Source organism: Leuciscus leuciscus (assembly GCF_965113295.1).
Source record: "Leuciscus leuciscus genome assembly, chromosome: 1".
Classification (NCBI taxonomy): domain Eukaryota; kingdom Metazoa; phylum Chordata; class Actinopteri; order Cypriniformes; family Leuciscidae; genus Leuciscus; species Leuciscus leuciscus.
The window spans coordinates 40,404,189-40,419,750 of NC_138725.1; the positions used below are offsets into that span (position 1 = coordinate 40,404,189).

The 15,562-nt window shown below is 38.5% G+C and overlaps 1 protein-coding gene and 1 long non-coding RNA gene across 17 annotated transcripts in view; one reads left to right on the forward strand and one right to left on the reverse strand.

Moving 5' to 3' along the window:
• nfixb (nuclear factor I/Xb) overlaps nucleotides 1-15,562 on the reverse strand; it is a 168,923-nt gene that overhangs the window by 109,225 nt on the left and 44,136 nt on the right. For 7 of the 16 annotated variants that reach the window (XM_082181111.1, XM_082181110.1, XM_082181104.1 and 4 more), the window contains one exon: nucleotides 7,092-7,623. In XM_082181111.1, coding sequence (XP_082037237.1) covers nucleotides 7,092-7,623 — 532 coding nt within the window. Of the gene's footprint in view, nucleotides 1-7,091; nucleotides 7,624-8,344; nucleotides 8,559-8,611; nucleotides 9,375-15,562 lie in introns of those variants that run through there. The other 9 variants (XM_082181108.1, XM_082181100.1, XM_082181115.1 and 6 more) reach the window with 5 other exon arrangements.
• Nucleotides 1-15,562, forward strand: part of LOC309508091 — a 348,495-nt gene that overhangs the window by 11,104 nt on the left and 321,829 nt on the right. The gene's annotated exons all lie outside the window — the stretch shown is intronic.

Here is a 15,562-nt window from a genome sequence, read left to right on the forward strand (position 1 = left end):
CTAATAGGTCATAACATGATAAGTGGAACAGGAAGAGAAATTCACAGCCGCTCTCTCTGTCTTTCGCTCTCTCTCTCTGCTCAGCTGTGGAGAGACGTGGCCGCTTAATTTATTTATTCCATTCCCATTAATTAGAACGTTTGCACTGACAAAACAGGCAAAAGGAGGCATTAGCACCTAGTTTACACTCCGCGCCCCTGAGCTGCCCTGATGCGTTTTTTTCTCTCTCACTCGCGTGCACTCACACACTCACACACACACACAAGCATGTGCTTTCACACAGATGAAAACCTGCTCACGCACTGACTCCAAGCAAACATTCATACATTAGCATTCACTCTTCAGAGCCACGCAGCCCTGAAGCATTGTGAGAACTTTCTGAAACATTTACAAATTTGTTCAGTTGTGGATGTTCCTACAATAAAAATGTGGTAACCTTAACCACCAGTCATAAAAACTGACTGACTAAAATAAATTGGAAATTTATATATATAGTTTTTGAAATTAGTATCTTATTCTCACCAAGGCTGCATTTATTTGATCAAAAATACAGTAAAAACTGTAATATGGTGAAATATTATAATATTACAATTTATAATAACTTTGTGAATCTATTTTAAAATGTAATTTATTCCTGTGATCAAAGCTGAATTTTCAGCATCATTACTCCAGTCTTCAGTGTCACATGATCCTTCAGAAATCATTCTGATATGATGATTTGATGATGAAGAAACATTTCTGATTATCATCAATGTTATAAAACACTACCATTTAAAAGTTTGGTTTAAGTAAGTTTTTTGCTTTAATTTTTACTTGTATATAAAATGGTACTGAACCATGGTACTTTTTCAAATACACCAAGGTAATTTTCAAGGTAAATAACTATAAATAAATAAAGATACTTTAATATTATGGCACTATGTTGTGACAAATGCAAGTCTGTTGAAAAAAACAACAACAACATGGTAGTACCATAGTACTTTTTGTTAATTTACTACAGTAAATGTTGGTAAGGAAAATAAATGTACTGTTCACAATGAACAACAGAACACCATGGTAGTACCAAATTTATGTAAGAGTAAAAAGTACTATGGTACACTTGGACAGAAGTTCTAAAAAAAAAAAAAAAAAAAATACCATGGTACTTTTTTGTTAGTGTAACAAATTTTTTGTTATGGAATAAACAAACTTGTGTAAAATATTTACGCTATCACCGTGGTACCATGTAAAAAAAAACATGATAGTGCAATACAATTGTTGTTTTTGTTAGTACGTCATGGAAATTCTTGTAATTCTTTGTAAGAGAAATACAAATCAGCAGGTCATAAATTTACTGTATTATAATGGAACGATGTTGTCATGCATTGGTAAAAGTGACTAAATATATACAAAAAAGGTACTTTTTTGTTAGTTTAACGTAATATTTAAGGTAAAAACAAACCAGAGGGACAAATATTTACTATATCACCATGGTATGTGAAATAAAACATGGAGGTTGTATTAGTATAAAATGGTAATTTTGTAGGGGGAAATACAAATCAGCAGGTATTACTATGGTAAAACACACACACACACACACACACACACACACACACACACACACACTAAATTTCTCTGCGGCACAAACATTTTTTATCATGGCATTATCATCTGATACCATCACTGTATAATTCATAGTTCTGCAACAGTACCATTCGATATAGCATGGTACATTTCTGCATATCAGCAGATTTACTGCATAACAAAAGGTACCATGCTGAATTATTAATTTTTTTATTTCATAAGGGCAGTTTGTGTGCGTCTACTGTTGCGGTGAAGAAACGGCCCCGTGGACACGACCAAACGGCGGTCTGGTTAGCGCGGCGCGGGCTTCATCCCTCTCTCTCTCTCTGTCCGTCTCGGCGGTGAACAAAAGGCGGATTCTGAGAGCGGCAGGAGGACCCCTGAGGAGAAGAAAGACCCTGCACTCCAGCGCTGTGCTGAATGAGGTCTTTTCACCAGAGTCCTGTGCTGTTTACTCTACTTCAATAATAGCCCTCATTTTCCAATCATTATTCGCTCAGTCTGACTGCCGCTATTAGCCTGTCCGCCGTGTCACTCATAGCACGCCGTACACACCCATATATAAACAACGCCAGTGCGCAAATACACGGCATTCCTATGAGTGCTCATGTCAAACTCTGTGACTCTCATCTGGTAAAACCCGCTTGTCAAAAGTGTCATGCACTCATGCCAGCTTCAGCCGGTTCCACTGACACACTTTAGAAGTTTAAACACACTTTAATTCGGCTGGCGACAGTTTGACCGTTCAGGGTGACGCGTGAAGGGTTATTTGGGTGTAAAAATACATGTACTTAAACACGATTAGCCGGATGATCTATCGAACCAGTCTTTTTTTTCACGTCTAACATCCCAGACAGACGCCCGGCAGCCAAAGTCAGCGCTGCCAAACTCTCCATTTTGATTTGGAACACGGCTATCGCAGCGTATGGGATCGTTCGCCGCGGCCAATTCCTGAAGCATTAAAAAAAGAAAAAGAGAAATGCTTAAAAAAAAGAAAAAAACGAGCCCTGAAATACATGCGAAAGAAAGCTGTATTTCTATACGGAATTGCGTAGAGGCTTGTTTTCCCCTTCGGCGTTGTGACGGAGGTGTTGAGATGGCGAGAAGGGAAAAGCAGAGGATAGGGCCTGAAAAAGCGGGTTAAATGGAAGGAGAGGCTGGGAAAGAGAGAGGGATGTTGGCAGAGCGTGTGGCGTGATTTGAAAAGCTGAGATCCGTGCGGCAGTGCCAAACACACACACCAGCCGAAGTTCCCTTCGCAGACCGGCTTTTGTTTCCATCTTGGCATTTTACTCCGTCTTTATTCTCTGCCCGCTGTTCTATTCTCCGTTTTAACAAATGCTACAATGCAAATAGTTATATTAACAATAATTAATGGTTGATAAGGAGGAGGATTCATTTTGGTGTAGTTATTGTTGAAATTATTTCTTTTAAACTGCCAGAGAATATTAAAATCTCTGGTTAACAGTGTTTTTTGTTCCTCGTGTTTGCTTGTATGTTTGTGTGTCCAGTATATGGTTTTAAATCTTTGCAAGATTTATTGGCCTGTTTCATCCAAACGAAAGGCCGTAAAGAAAAGCAGTGCGAGCCAAAGTCAATCCTTCTCCTCCTCCGACATTTCTCCTGTTTTCCATTTCAGCTGCGCCATTTGTTCTCATCTATAGATTTCTTCTGAATTCTGCTATTTTTGACTTTCTCTCCTGGTGATGAGATCACGAGTGTTAAAACAGAGGAAAAACAACTCAACTACAACACACACACGTTGGGTTTTCATGTATTATGTAGATTATTTTTTTCTATTAGACAATGATTTTTATACTGTACATTCTATCCCCTAACCCTTCTGCATTTTTATGCTTTCAAAACAATATCATTTAGCATGATATATGTTATGATATATGATTATATGATTTGTAAGCTGTTTTCCTCATGAGGACCAAAAAAGATAATAAAAAAATAAAATAAAATTGGTTTTACTATCCATGTGAGACAAAATGTAGTGAACATAAGGAATACCTGAACCACAAACACACACACACTACATTTCTCATGCTTTTTTTCCATCCTATTTACATCAAATTAATAAATAAATGTATATCATCTGATATGCTGTGTTTTCCACACACATAATTGCTGAGTCAACTATTGTAAAAATCTTTAAAGAAATTATTAATTGTATATTTTACCTACACACAAAAATAAAGCAAAGATAATTATATGATATGCAAAAAAAGTATAAAAAAATAACGTATTACAAATACACCAATAAAATATTCTAGAATGTCATTTAAATGATGTTTCATGCCTTTTTGCTTTCTATTTTATTATAACGAATTTAAAAATGTATAAATTTGCTGACAAAATGGAAGATTTGAAAACAAAATCATTAGACTCATGAATACGTTTATTCAAAAAACATTAAAAATAGTATTAACAAATAACAAATATTTTATGAACACTAATATTAAAAGTTATTTTTAGAATTAATATGTTTAGAATAAAAATGTTATATTTGATATTATGAAAATTACAATAATGTTTTATTTGTGTGGATTTTTTCCTGCCAGCACTAAAGTAAATATTTTAGCATTTTCTCCATTTTCTAGTATCCAAACAAATGAGTTATAACATACAGATTAAAAAAAAATTCTGATGACATAAAAACAAAACAAACAAAAAAACAGCTAAAAAGTAGCAAAATCCAAATGGAATATTTTTCCAGCACCTGTAATTTAACAAACTCTCCCTCACAAACACAATAAACACAGGAAAACCAGCTTCCAGAATGTGACCCAACTAACTCAATCACATTGCTAAAAAAGACTCCAAATTATATCCAGGTCCAAATCAAATGAAATGAAATGTAAAGGTGAATAAAGTGTCATGTCAGTGGTCAGTGCGGGTGACTGTCTGCTGTCGGTCTGGTTTATGGGCCTAAAGCCTGGAGCAGCGGGAATCTGTTCCACAACACCTTCTTTACCAGCCAAGAAGAAACACAGCTGCCCAAAGGTCTGACGGAGACCAATCTTACTGAAGAGATGCCCAAACCGTCGCAAAAAAACTGATAAATGTAACTATTAATTTAAACAGTCAGCAGAGTCTTTATTTTTAAGCTCCCGCTAGAGTCGCAACACCTCTCTGATATCTCTAACACCTCTGAAAGCTGTGGAAACGATCCTGAATGGATGATTCGCTGTGAAACAAGCGATTTAACGCTTGACCGCACTTTAAGAGCCTATTGTCATTCGACTATATACATCCATTTCCTTTTCTGAAAGGAAAAGGCCAGCATTAGTTCCCCTCCTTTCAGCGTGTACGGCTCTCTCTCTCGTCTTTACAACCCAGATCTGTATAGCCGCCGTCTGACTCCAGAACTTGGCTTGTCTGAGCTGGACACAGCTCGATTAGAGATGAGAGCAGGCACATGTTTTTATCATGACTGCGCGATAATGGAAGCCGCATGACGTGGTGAGCTCCAGCGATGACTAACCCGAGAGAGAGCATCCATCATTCTGACAAACGCAAGAAAAACACAAACTTTTTTTTCTTTTTTTTGGGGAGCGGCGCGAGACGGTCGATCTGAGATGCTCGTCAACAACTCCCATTAATCATCATCATTAATACAGCCGGCGCACGACCAGAAGACTGAGCGTAATTACGCCATCGTGCTCCTAGGTATTTAACCAGCGCGTTTTTGCAGAGTTTAACGTCATTAAATCGCTCCCGAAGGGCGATACGACACGCATCTCCTCAATAAACCACCAAACGGCCGCTTGTCCAGCATGTGCTGTTGAAACAGAACCTGAAGTGTAAATTATACACAAATCGTGCTTTATAACACCTGACCTACAGCGCGCAAATACCACAGTACGTGTTGTTGTTCGAATGCCGGGGCCGAAATGTAAACGCTGATTTTTAGAGACAGCAAAAGCAGAAGTGATCTAAACCAGGCCTGTTTTTTTGGCAGGCGCTCCCACAGCTTGCTCTAGCCGTTTTAAACTGCAGTCGAGAAATACACGCAAGTGTTTGCTTTGAGTGTAATCTGTAGAAAATACAGACTTCGTGAAACAGGGTCTGTCGGCGTTTAAGGAGAGTGAACAAACGGTGCAGTTATGTTGCATCAGTGTGGATGTGGCAAAGCGGATGTGGCCGGAACAATGAGCCATCGGGCCGTTTTAATAGCGTCCGGATTAAGACAGGAGATTGGGCCGGGTCAGCAGGAGATAATCTGAGTCCTGGCATTCCGTTAAACAGGAAAAGAACGGCATGGTGAACCGGCTAACTGACGCTCAGTTCCACGCGGTGCAAAAGGGAAACTCGGCATGGGCAACAAAATCTCTCTCAGCGCCCCTGCCAACAAACAGAATTATGGCTCTGTGTCACAACAAAGGAGAAAAACCATCGTCAAATGTTGCCTGTTCATATACTCTGAGTGCACAGATAATAGCTAAACGTCTGAGCTGTCTGCAAATAGCTGCAGATATAATATTGTGCTGTTTGCGAGTGTCTATTTCTGTTTTTTTCCCTGGAACTGCCACCAATATGGTGACCAACATATAGTGCATCTGACAAATAAATACTTGCAAATGCAACAAAACCACAACCCTAACCCTAATCAAATACATAACTACATAAATAAATAAATAGATAAATGCATTTAAATAGAAAAATAAATACATTAGTAAATAATTAAATAATTTGCATAAAAACTAAATGAACAAAATGCATTAAATTAAACAATAATTGTGTTATTAGTCTTTGTCATTATATTGTTTCTTATTATAAAAATATTGGCAAAGGCATTCTTCCTGAAAACCTGGAAAAATATCCTAATTTAAAAATAAAATAAAAATTCATGAAGTTTAATGAATATAATTTGATTGTTTCCAATTTTAATGCCAATGGTCTGATTTTAATATCTAATTTTCACATTTCTTTCAATCCTGAGCAAAATACAGTATATACAAATAAATGATTAAATGAATTAATAAAATGCATAAATTGAGACTGAATAAAATGTAAATTAAAAGTAAATGTGGCAATGAGAATGTGATCATTCTGATTATAGGTGTGTGTTTAAGGACAGCGGTGTAACTGACCTGTGTATGTGTGTGGGTGTGTGTGTGTGTGTGTGTGTGTGTGTGTGTGTGTGTGTAGCCTTCACACCAGCTGGGAGAAGGCCAGCTGCCACTGCCACGATACACAATCTGACATTTAAACACACACACACACACACACACACTCAGACACATAAGCACAACTATCAGAGACATGGTTGCACTATTTTACAAGCTGCAACATACATGACCTGTAAACCAGTTCACACACACACACAAAGTCAAGCAAAAAGTCATAATTTTCACAGTTTCACAGAAATGATCAGAACACCAAGCTAAAAACACAAAAGAAATAAACACAACAAAGGCTGTTATTTGCATACATTTGCATTGGAGTGTGTTTTTGGATCGCAGCCCGGAGCGGATCTGGACCGTGTTTCCTGAACCGGGTTACGCGGCGGCGGGACTCACCTGGCGAGTGGACGAAGTAGGCCAGATACAGGTCCAGCTCTTTGACGGACACCCCGATGTGGTGCGGCTGCACGCAGAGGCCGTGGTTTGAGCACTGCGGGGACTTGACCAGCCTCTCTCCATCCGTGCTCTCCAGCGGGCTCCCCTTGAACAGGATAACCATCACCAGGTCCAGGCGCCAGACCTTGTCCGCTTGCCGCAGGCAGTCGATGCGCCGGATCTTGCCCTTCTGGTCGGGGTTGGACAGCACGCAGCACGGCGGCTTCTTCCCCGTGATGGTGAGCACGAAGTCCTCGCGAAACTCCGGGCGGATGTCTTTGCGGAGCTTGGCGAGCAGACGGGACGCCCACTTCTGCTTGATCTCGGGCTTCTCGCCCAGGAGTTCGTCTTTGACGGCGCGCTCCTCGTCCTTCGTCATGCGTTTCTCGTGCTTCTTGAAGTACTTGCGCTTGCGGGCCTGGAGGTTGAACCAGGTGTAGGAGAACGCGCGGACGTGTGGCAGCAAAGCCTCGATGAAGGGATGAAATTCATCCTGGTGGACGACAAAAAAAAAGAGAGATTTCAGAGCTCAAGTAAATGAGAAGATATTTGAGAACTTTGGAGAACAGTGCATTGCACGCAATTATATTTATTTTAGTCTTGCTTTTCCAGTAAAAACATTCAAACATAAAAAAATAAATAAAAAATGTTTTTCAAATACTACAGAATGCATCCTGAATTACTGTAGGTTTGATTGATTTGATTGAACAAGTTTTCGGTTCTAAGCATGAAGCTCACAAATTTGAGAGTTTTAAGCTGAAATCAAAAGTATAAAAACATTTACATAAAGTAAGCTTAATTCAGGATATTTTCTAATCCTAATCAATTTTGTTCCTCAAGTACATTTATCCCGTTTTTTACATTTTACATTTATCCCGATGTTTAGATCTTTATACTTTAAAATAAGCGCAAAAATACAGATTGAGAAAATGATTTTTGCAGTGTAGAAATCAATTTAGTCCATAACAAGGATTAACTTTCAATTGAAAATTCTCCTCACAGAAGCATGCATCAAAATCCCCTTAAGATCAGACACAATTACTCTAAATGAATAAAATACTTTGGTAAATTGCAAAGTAAAACATTGCAGAGGCAGTGCAGGAATTCCAGGGCTCTGCGATTCACAGAAAGCAGCTTCTTTAGCTCAAGACAGGCCAAGAAAAGCTTGGCGATCCCCACGGCAACGGAAGACTCATTCAGCTCTCCAATAATACCTTCACCACACAACGCTCAGTGACAAAGCCTAAACCGCGCCACGGTGCCCCAGTGCCAGGCCCGCCGTGCCCCAGACCCTCTCCGCCAACTCTCGCCACAACAAGACCGCGGTTAAACTGCGTCCCTTCAAGACCTGCCATCAAAAGCTCTCTGCGGGCTGCTGTGCTGCAGAAATCCAGGCATGTTCACATTTCCACAATCGAGATAGCACCATGAAAAGCACACTGCAGACAGGAGCAGAAAGAGAGAGAAAGGCTGGTAGTTACCATTTTGCACTCTCATCATAAATTTGGCACGCCGTTCAGGATAGAAAAAAAAAATTCCACCCGCACCAGTTCTTTGCCACTCACGCCGAAACAACAACTGCTGGCTTGGCAACGATGAAGAATTGGCGACAAAAAAAAAAAAACTTGGGGAAAAAAGGAAAGAAGACTGGAGATGCTCCAATTGCCGGCGGAAAGAAGTTAATTTTCAAGATCAGGAAATTTTGCTTTGCTTTTGCCGCAAACGGGTTCCAGGTAAAATTACAAGATTTTAAAAAAAAGGGGGAAAAAAAGAAAGAAAAAAAAAAAGAAAAAAATTAGAAAAAAATTAAGGTGTGTGTGCACCAGAAAAAAAGAAAAAAAAGAACTAGAAAGGCAGCAGCGCTCAAAATAAATGCTTTTGCTTTCCAAATTATTTAAAAAAAAATCTAAACAATGCCGAAAAAAAAAAAAATCCTTGGCAAAGACCAATGAGTGTTTTCTTAGATCTTTGGATCCGGCAGAAAACTCAGAGAGCGCGGCACACACACACACACAACGCAGGCACACACGCGCACATGCATGCACGGAGGGGGGTGGGGGGAGTTAGCTGGCTAATGCAAAGAACAGAATACAGGCAGGAAAAAAAAGAGAACCGAATCAATGTTGGACGAGCTCGCAGGACCGCTGGCAAACCCAAGTGCTGCTGCTTTTTTTACTCCTTTTCTCTCCAACTCTCTCTCTCTCTCTCTCTCTCTCTCCCTCGATCGCTCTCTCTTCCTCTCCGCGTTCTTTCCTTAACCATTGCCTGAGTCTTTGCCAACACGAGTATAGGGCCCACCTATTTGGCAACAAGATGCCTGTAGCTCAGCCAATACGTTAGCTTGAAGAGCTGAAAGGGAGGGGAAAGAGAGGAGAAGGGGGGTTGGTGGCAGAACGAGAGAGAGAGACAGAGAGAGAGAGAGCGAGCGAGTGAGAGAGCAAGAGCACCCAGTCCAGTCCGATGGTGCACAATTTGCCAGTTTGACAAGTTCCGATCCACCACCGAGGCAAAGTTCAGCATCCCATCAAGCTTGTCATGGCAACTGTGTTGTTAAGTCTGGGTTGCGTTGACCGACGCTGTGGCTCCACCAGACCCTCCCTCCACCTCCCCTCTCCCCGGCTTGCGTAATGCCACCTTGGCACGGGCTGATGGGAGAAAGCGCTCCGAAAACTCCCAGCAGACCCTGCAGCCGGCAGCTGCTTGTGGATTTAGCGGCCGAGACAAAGACGAAAGCGACCGCGCACCCCGCGCTCCCCATGTGCATCTCTAATTTAAAACAAACATATGCTGTGTTTGTCTGCGAAAACACCCAACACAAAGGAGCGCAATGAAGCATATCTGACTTAGTTGCTCAAAAAACTTTGCAAAAGTTGTTCGGAGTGACGTTGAGTAAATATTGAGTTTGCTGAAAAAAAAAAACTATTGTACCAGAAGTTGTGTCAGCTCTGAAATCTCCCATCAGCCATCTTCATGAATGTTTTAATGAGTATGACGAAAGATTCTATAAGATCCCTCCAAAGGGAAAAACGAGAACTTGTTTTGGTCACATCCGTGAGGTTTTCCCACATACAATCCAAAGTTAATATGCAGCAGAAATCTGCCAGGGAATGATCTAAAACGCTTTTCGACTGATTGATTTAACTGACAGTGCAAATACTGTGTTTTTTTTTTCCCTGCACATGTAATCGTAAACTTCTATCTGAGTTTTGGGAATACTATAATCATGCAATCAAAAAGAATCTAAAACAACAGCTGCTTACAGCATAAAGCAGGAGATATTCAGATCTGAAACCTGAACGAGTCATAGACGGAGCTGCTGATCAATTCTAGTTGATGTTCTACAAACAAACAAAACAAAACAAAAATCACTGAATGACTGCTTGGATGCTGTTCTTCCCACGAAAAAAAAAAAAACAAGACAAGGAAATTGATTTGAAATGCTGGATTAGCAAACATATGCAAATATCTCTTAAATGAGAGACCAAGGAAGCCTCATTGGACGGATGTATGGTGATAACGCTCTCCCGTCGCAGTAAAACTCTTCATTAGTGTTTCCTCTTTCAAATCTGAGCCTACGTGTCAAAACCAACACCTGCTTGAGGTCTCTAATAAGATGCTAATTGAAGCACACAACCAGAGGAGAGCAGAATTTGTTTATGAATGCATTTGATTCAATAAAAGCAGCACCTTTATTTCAAACAATCCCTTCTCTGTTTGAAACACAGCCCTTAATGGCTTCCTACCAGTGCGGGTATGAGATAATTAGGTCCTGATCAACATGTGCATTTGAAAGTTCACTTGCCTAAAGCACAATCACTTATTCTGTAGGATAGCAGCGTCCGAGAATACAAATCGAAAACATGCAATTACTTTTTGAATAATACTTTATTTAATAACATTTTAATTAGTAGGCCTATTGATTTGTGTGTGTGTGTATATATATATATATATATATATATATATATATATATATATATATATATTATTGTAAAAAAAAATAAGTTATTTGAAATATTAAACTGTTAGGCCTATAGACTATTAAATAACAACTATTAAGTATAACAGTATAACAAACAGCTAGGGGTAGACTGAGTACAGTAGAGACACTTTTTGCTTTTTATATCACTACGCAAAAAATAGATCCTTAAACGAAGTGATTTTTCACATGATATGTCCTTTGCTTCTGTACTAAAATATCATAAATCAATAATATCCATAAGTAGTTTATATTTTTCACATTTAGCTCATAAACTTAAGGTGCAACCCACGCCAGTATGTTATTCCTGCCAAAAACATCAAGAAAAGGTCTTCATGGACACTCAAACATATCTAGTATTGTCTTAAAATTTGCGAAGCGCCATGTAAGTGTTGAAAACAAAATATTCAGTTAATAGGCCGAACTAACTTAGACAGTTAACGATATTGGGCTATTCGTTGCTTGTCAACCATAAACAGCTGACACAGTTATTAGGCTAATGAACTAGACTTAACTTACTTGGCCTTAGATTTAGCCAATTGAACATTTGTGTATTTTATTTTTGCTACAGTGCTGTAAATATAGATGGAAGATTCATAAACCGCTTTAGGCTAACTATTTTACTTCTGGGCCTGTCATCGCTTTCAATTATTTTCGAACATATAAAAAGATTTTCATCAAAAATGTAACTAGCAAGGCAACTGAAAGGTTAAATATTTGAAGGGTTTAAATGTTTGAAGGGTCTGTCTGTCCTGTCACCAAATAAATGGCCTGGTTTCTTACCTAAGATCCCACCACAAGGCCTGTTGCTCATCAAAGAGGTCAGGAAAATCTACCGTTCACAGTTAGAAAATCAGCGTTTAACGTTTACTTGTTTGTTTCTTAACGTTTGCCAAGTAACATCAGCGGCGCGTGATACTGTACGTGCGCATCACGTCCGCCATTTTGACCAAAATAAGAGGAGCCCAAGATTTCTGCCAGCTCAATTAAAAATAATAGCTGTTATTTTTCCCTTTCGCCTGTTTCTTACAATATTAATGCTTAAAAGAGAGAAGACATCATCTCTCAAGTGTGTGCCAGGCAGCAGTCGGATGGAAATGAACGAGCTGGAAAGAGTGTTTGGAGTCGCGCGCCAGAGAATCATTTGTGTTAGTTTGTCACTGACGGTAAAATCAATTAATAATAACAAAAACACACACAAGCACCTTCCAATCAATGCAGGGGGAAAAAAACTGTTTGGCCAAAGAAAATTACTTGATCATCCAAGCACGCACAATTTGGAATAATGTAGGCTGGGCTATACTACAAAAATTGCACAAATTATTGGCATATAGGCTTAAAGCAAATACATTTTCCTGGCATAAAATGTTCAAAATTCATAATCAAGTAACACACTTAGTCTAAAACGACATGTTGCGATATAGGAGAAACAAAGCAGTGATGGAAAGATCTTTTTTGTAAGGCCTATCAAACTTTCCTTAGCCCAATCAAAAACTTTACCCACTCACGATTAATCTTGTTATTAACTAAATTTGAAATATAGATAACAATAGAGGACTTTAGCCTAGCCCACATTTAAACTGAGAACTTGCTGTCAAGTTGGCAAAGTTGCACTATAAAGGAAATGTGATCATTAGTTTTACAGAGCTGGCGCAACAATAAAGGGGGGAAAAAACATGAAAAACAAAAATAATAAACACTGGAAGCCTAAAATAAAAACACTAATTTTCAAGAATCCATAAAAGTTTCTCAGATATTTTTGACTGGCGATTCAATCAAACACGAGAACGCGTGCGGCCGCCTTTTGTAGTTGAATATTGATGAATTTCCCTTGTGAATCTTTTCGGATGCTTTCTGTTAAAGCACCTTAAATTATTATATTCGGTTACTGAATAGAACGCTGTCGAATCCAGGCGCATTTTATCGGGTTATTTAGAGGGGGGAAAGAGAACATAGCCTAATATTGAACAGGCTCCAGCACGAAAGACGAATTCAATTACAGTCCAGCGCTTTAAAAAATAACTCCTGACAACTGCAGTGATTAGTCTAGCTTAAACAAGATATCATTATATTGATAAGAAACAGATTTAATCGAAATGTTAGATAGCAATATCGCGTAATGTCAGATAAAATAATAAGATCATTTTCTGAGATAGCCAAAACCAGAGGAATGAAACTCACCGACTGTGATTTACTGAAACAGAAAACGAAATAAAAACACACCCGTTAAAATTCATTTACCTCGCTTTTCAGTGCCAGCAATGCAGCAGTGATATTTATAGCAACGGCTTTTTAAAATATTGGATATTAAAATCATGGTATTGTTTTATCATGAATAAATATAATTTTTAGAGACAGCTAGTGAAAAAAATGATGTCATGGTGAAATGTTAGATTTAAAAATGTGAAACCCATTCAACTTCACTTTCTAAGAAATATCAGAACCATCAATGCCTTTAAATACTTGGAAATGACCATGTCTTCTTGGAAATATATTTACTCTAAAAAAGCTAATAATAGGCCTAATAATAATAATTATTATTCCTCCTCCTATTGTCATTATTATTATTATTATTAAATACCCAAGCTAGTCTGGAACCTGAAAGATCACATCACAAATGAAAGTGTTTTAGTCAAATGCAAAAGGAAAATATGAATTTAAATATTTGGGGAAGGTGGTATATTTGCTAGATTCAGTCTATAATTAATTAAAGTGATTGCTACATTTACATCTATAAAAGGTTTTGAAGCACATATTAATATTAAAATATTTAAGATGAATGAATAAGTATGCATTGTTCTACAATATATTTGATATTGTTTCTGGGTCATATAGTGTCTTTTTATCTGCAGGGATAATTCTGGTGTGTGGACCATTGGGGAAAGCGGGCAGGTTTAATGAGAGAGATTTTGGGTTCCGTTGGTTTTGCCCGCTGCGCGTCCGTGACCCTCCCTGCGGGTGTGACCCACCGTGACCCTGAAACTGCATAATGAAGACAGACGTGATGGCCGATTCTGCCCCTTACAGGCCAAAGACACTCTGACAATAAAGAGACAAAGAGGCTGTTGGAATCATTTTTAAAAGAGGAAGGAGGCCGGCCTCGAATGAGACAGTGAGAGACAGAGTAAAAATGTGATAAATACCAACATGACAGACGTTGAGGGAGGTGGAGAATCATGTGCTAACACGCACTATCGGGAGGACATGCCAGCGTGGACAAAACCATAGCGGTAAAGAGACAGCTGACACACACACACACACGCGCGCACGCACAGCCGTCTATTGTGTCTGACACTGGACACACTCTCATGTATAACCTCTCACCTCAGAGACATGGGCCGTGTGTGAAGGTGTGTAAGCGTGAGGTTAGAGCAGGTGTGTGTGTTGGCACAGGTAAAGCACAGCATGTGCCTCCTCTCGCTCCAGGTCTGAGTTCTGAAAGACAGTCTGAGATGAGTCAGACGCAGTAAAAACTGAGCGCTTGCAGCGACGAGTGACATCAACGGTGATCAACGCAATCAGAGACACACACCTGCAGTTTATGTGCAATTCCAAACAACAGCAGTTTTATACCAGTGGCTCTGACACATGGGAGCAAGAATTGGTTTTGCATGTTGTTAACAGTCTAAAATCAGGGGGATTTATCCTTTAAAGTAATATTTTTGGGATACATTAAAATAAATATTGGATAAATAAGATTTTAACTGAAAGATTTTTCATAAATGCCAGAGCAGGTTGTCACATTTAAGTCATTGTACATGGTTTATAGGATATCATTTTATAAACTAAAATCATTAAATACAATTTATTTGAGCAGTTTTATTGTTTTATTGCCATTTCATTAAAATTTTTGCTTTATGATTGTTTTAATATGAAATTTAGGGCTTTATATATAGGCCTTATAATGAATTGGCAGATTCTCATTTTAACAACTTAGTACTCAAAAATGGTGTTTTTACAAATAATGGTGCAATTTTGTTTCAAAAGTAATTATTTTATTCATCAAAGATATTCAATAAATCCAAACTGACAGTTTATAATGTTGCAAAATATTTCTATTTCAAATAAATGCTGTCCTTTTGAACTTTCTATTCATCAAATAATCCTGAAAAAAAAAAAACATAGGCTATATGGTTTCCATAAAAATATAAAGCAGCATAACTGTTTTCAACATTGATAATACCAATAATATGAAATGTTTATTGAGTATCAAATCATCATATTAGAATGATTTCTGAAGGATCATGTGACACTGAAGACTGGAGTAATGATGCAGAAAATTCAGCTTTGATCACAGGAATAAATTACATTTTAAAATACATTCACATAGAAAACAGTTATTATAAATGGTGATAATATTACAGTTTTTACTGTATTTTTTTGCAAATAAATTCAGCCTTTGCAACCCCCACACTTTTGAACAGTAGTATGTGTCTACAGATTTTTGAAATTCAAA